At 32.9% G+C, this 4,005-nt stretch overlaps 1 protein-coding gene across 1 annotated transcript; it reads right to left on the reverse strand.

The window, feature by feature from the left end:
• Nucleotides 1-257: 257 nt before the first annotated feature.
• Nucleotides 258-3,873, reverse strand: LOC111681681 (D-3-phosphoglycerate dehydrogenase; the record flags this gene model as incomplete). The annotated part of the gene is made up of 4 exons (XM_046946960.1): nucleotides 258-877; nucleotides 939-1,071; nucleotides 1,144-1,363; nucleotides 3,683-3,873. Coding segments are annotated over 4 exons (900 nt in total), but the record flags the coding sequence as incomplete, so codon positions are not given.
• Between the last annotated feature and the right edge of the window lie 132 nt (nucleotides 3,874-4,005).

Genomic DNA, 4,005 nt, shown 5'->3' on the forward strand with positions numbered 1-4,005 from the left:
CGTCTACAGTCCAGATTATAGTCTATTAAACAGACTATGGTCCATAAAACAGTCGCGATATTTAACCGCTCTGATAGTAAAACTTCAATTACAACACATAGAACTAAACATGTAATACCTTTAAAATCATTTCTATTAAATATTATAAAAAATTAATTAATAATAAAAAACAAAGTATTATTTTTATATTGTTTACATGTTTTATGTATTATGTAAAAAAAAATATTTTTATTATTTTTCACTGAAAAATAAAATGTTGTTGTTGTTTTTTATTACAAATGGACTTAATGGAAATGTAAGAAAACAATTTAATAATAAACAACAAACTAGTGATAATTTAAAAAAAAATCAAATGTGCGAGTAAATAATTAGTATAAATAAAACTGATGCAATTTCATCAGTTGAATGGAAGAGGCAACTTGAAAGCTAACGTAATCATGATTTTGCTGTTTGTTTTTTTTTTGCCAGTACTGAGCTCAGTGACCCTTAGACATGAACCCCCCACAGAGAGATTAACAAATCTATTTATAATTAGCCAAGACATCACGATTAATTACACCGGGGTATGAGGTATAGGTTTTTGATTTGCCTGTTAAGGCAATAAATTGTTCGGCTACTTCGACGGCTACACGTACTTGAGCCTCACCAGTACTGGCACCTAAATGGGGAGTGGCCACAATTTTGGGATGGTTAATCAATTTTTTGGTTACTTCCGATTTGGGTGGTTCTTCGGCATAAACATCAAAGGCTGCACCAGCGCATTGGCCCGATTCAAGGGCATCAAGAACGGCTTGTTCATCAATAATACCACCACGTGCTACATTAACAACTTTAACGCCTTTTTTGCATTTCGATAAGGTTTCACTGGAGATAAGATCTAGCGGAGGGAGTATAGAAATTAGAAATACATCATTAACTTTAAAACCAAATCTACTTACTTCTGGTGGCTGGTATCAGAGGGGTGTGTACCGTTATATAATCAGCCAAAGGCCAAATTTCATCCAATTCCATTTTCTCAATACCCACAGCCTTGGCTTCTGCGGTTGTTGTAATGGGATCATAACCAATAATCTATATACAAAAAAAAAACCAAGACAATCTTTACATCTGGTTAAAGGTAAAAAAATAACAATAAATACTTACACGCATACCCCAGGTTTTCATGCGTATGCCCACCTCACGACCAATGCGACCCAAACCCAAAACAGCCAATGTCTTGCCATACAATTCACTGCCACTATACAGTTTTCTATCCCAACGTCCCTCCTTCATACTCTGAACGGCTGGTACAACGGGACGTGCCAAAGTACCAATTAGTATGCATGTCAATTCACAAGCCGAAATTGAATTGCCTCCCGGGGTGCTGCAAGTGAAAATAATACAAAATATAAATAAACAAATAAACACGAATAAAGAAAGGTGATGATGTAGTGAAAATGTAACAAATATTTTTAGACTTTCAAGTCGGTTGCAGTATGATATGATAATGATGTTGTTGATGATGTTGTAGGTTCAAGTTGAAATTTGTTGGAAGTAGTTTATGGTGTTTAAGTTTGTTTATTTTGACTAGACATCAATTTATGCAAATTTTTTTTTTTTTTTTGTTTATGTTAATTACACATTGACTTTATTCTGTTTTACACCACAATCGTCTAAAAAACGCATTTGATTTTTAAGAAAATCAACTTTCATTGGAAATTTTTTCCAATTTTTCATAATACCGAGTTAGTCTGTTGGGAATCTGACTAAAAACTAGGATTTTTAAAACTTTAAGATCACGTTATCTTGAAAACTGGATGTGACGGGAGTCAGATTCGGTTTTAGTTCAGTTCTAGTTCACTTCTAGTTCAGTTCTAGTTCAGTTCTAGTGCAGTTCTAGTTCAGTTCTAGTTCAGTTCTAGTTCAGTTCTAGTTCAGTTCTAGTTCAGTTCTAGTTCAGTTCTAGTTCAGTTCTAGTTTAGTTCTAGTTCAGTTCTAGTTCAGTTCTAGTTCAGTTCTAGTTCAGTTCTAGTTCAGTTCTAGTTCAGTTCTAGTTCAGTTCTAGTTCAGTTCTAGTTCTAGTGTAGTCCTAGTTCAGTCCTAGTTCAGTTCTAGTTTAGTTCGGTTTTAGATACGGCAGCTCAATCCTGGGTCGTTGTAGGACTGGGTATAAGGATTCAGAATATAAACACAAGTTTTTTATACTCCCAATCAAAAAAGATGGGTGTATATTAGTTTGTCATTCCGTTTGTAACACATCGAAATATTGATCACAGACACACAAAAGTATATATGTTCTGGATCCTTATTCTAAGACAATATAGCAATGTCTGACTGTCGGTCTGTTGAAAGCACATTAGACTCCGAAAGGAGAATTGAAATTTTCCAAAAATATTTCTTATAGGTAAGGTTTGTTTGGTAGTGAAAATGGGTAATATCGGTCTACGTTTTCGCATAGCCCCCATACAAATGGCCTCCGAAATAAGCCGAAACAGTAACATCAACTTTGGACATAAATAAGTCTTATATGAGTGAAATCCTCTCTAGCAAATGTGAATTATGGGAATCGGTCCATAATTGACCCTTCCCCACATATAAGGCCCCCTTCAGAAAACTAATTTAACGCACATTACTGTTTATAGGGGAGTATTCCAATCACGGCATATGGATTGGGTATATACGATTCAGTGTAGTCTAAAGTCTTACTTGTTAGAATTAAAAAATTTTCATATTTATCCAACTGGGTCTAACAAATTTTTTAGAACTATGGAATATTTTTGTTAATATGATTGCTAGTACGTACATATGTATACATGTGTATGTGTAGGAGTATTTAACCTTATGTGTTTTATATCGAAATGGTACAGTAAAACCTCGGTATAAAATATTTTCAATTTTTACAGAACTATTAAATTATGATAGGTTCATAGTTTCATCTAGTACTAAATCAACGTCCGCTCGAAATGTTACCGTATAATATTCCTTTTACATACATAAGATTTTGTATTATTTAAGTCCGTGAGTCTAGAAATCGTGGGTTCACTTTACCACCAGGGGATTTGCTAAAGAAGCGTACAACATGCATGGATCTAATGTACTTAATAAATCTAAATAAACTAATTTAAAAAAATAAATCCTTTTGTAACATTCGCTATTAGTATTCGTTGTAACGTCATTTTACTGTTTTCAAATATTCTAGTTGAAAGTTAATTGACCCTGAAACAATATTCTTTTTACCAAAAATATAAAGTACATTAAAGTGCGGCAATATTTTAATTACACGTGAATTGATTTGATACCAAATAACATTTGCATTGTGTAGGATTTTCATCTTAGATGAAGTATGTTTGTATGTAGTCTTACAAGAAAATTTTACAAATAATTTTTAAAAGTTAATTGACCTGGAACAAATTTTTAAGAAGTAGCGAGTTTATAAGGTTTATTATATTGCAACTGTTTTTAAATTTGTTTGCATTGTATTAATGTTTTAAGAAATATTTGAAACCGAATCGGGATTTTCATAAGAATAATTTACATATTTAAGAAGGAGCACAAAAACTTCAAAATTTTACCGTTTATAACAGATAAAGTTCTTGAGCGATATTTTGACTAGACTACTATCGAATAGCATTAACATTGTTGCAACTTTCATCCCGATCTCTTTAAAAGGTAAAATTTTTTCTAAGTAAAAGTATTTACTTACTTTAATACGATCACTTTATTTTCTGTAGCAGCAGGAACATCAATATTATCTACACCAGCTCCAGCGCGACCAACAACTTTCAAACTGCCAGCGCCAGCTTCCAAAACCTGTTTGGTGATCTTTGTATCGGAACGTACAATAGCGGCGTCATAGTTCTGAAAGATATTCACATTTTTATAGACATTAGTAGTTCAGTTTTAGAACAGTTCTAGTTGAGTTCTATTTTAGTTCTAGTTCAGTTCTAGTTCAGTTCTAGTTCAGTTCTAGTTCAGTTCTAGTTCAGTTCTAGTTTAGTTCTAGTTCAGTTCTAGTTCAGTTCTAGT

This window comes from Lucilia cuprina, chromosome 2 (assembly GCF_022045245.1).
Source record: "Lucilia cuprina isolate Lc7/37 chromosome 2, ASM2204524v1, whole genome shotgun sequence".
In the NCBI taxonomy this organism is placed as follows: Eukaryota; Metazoa; Arthropoda; class Insecta; order Diptera; family Calliphoridae; genus Lucilia; species Lucilia cuprina.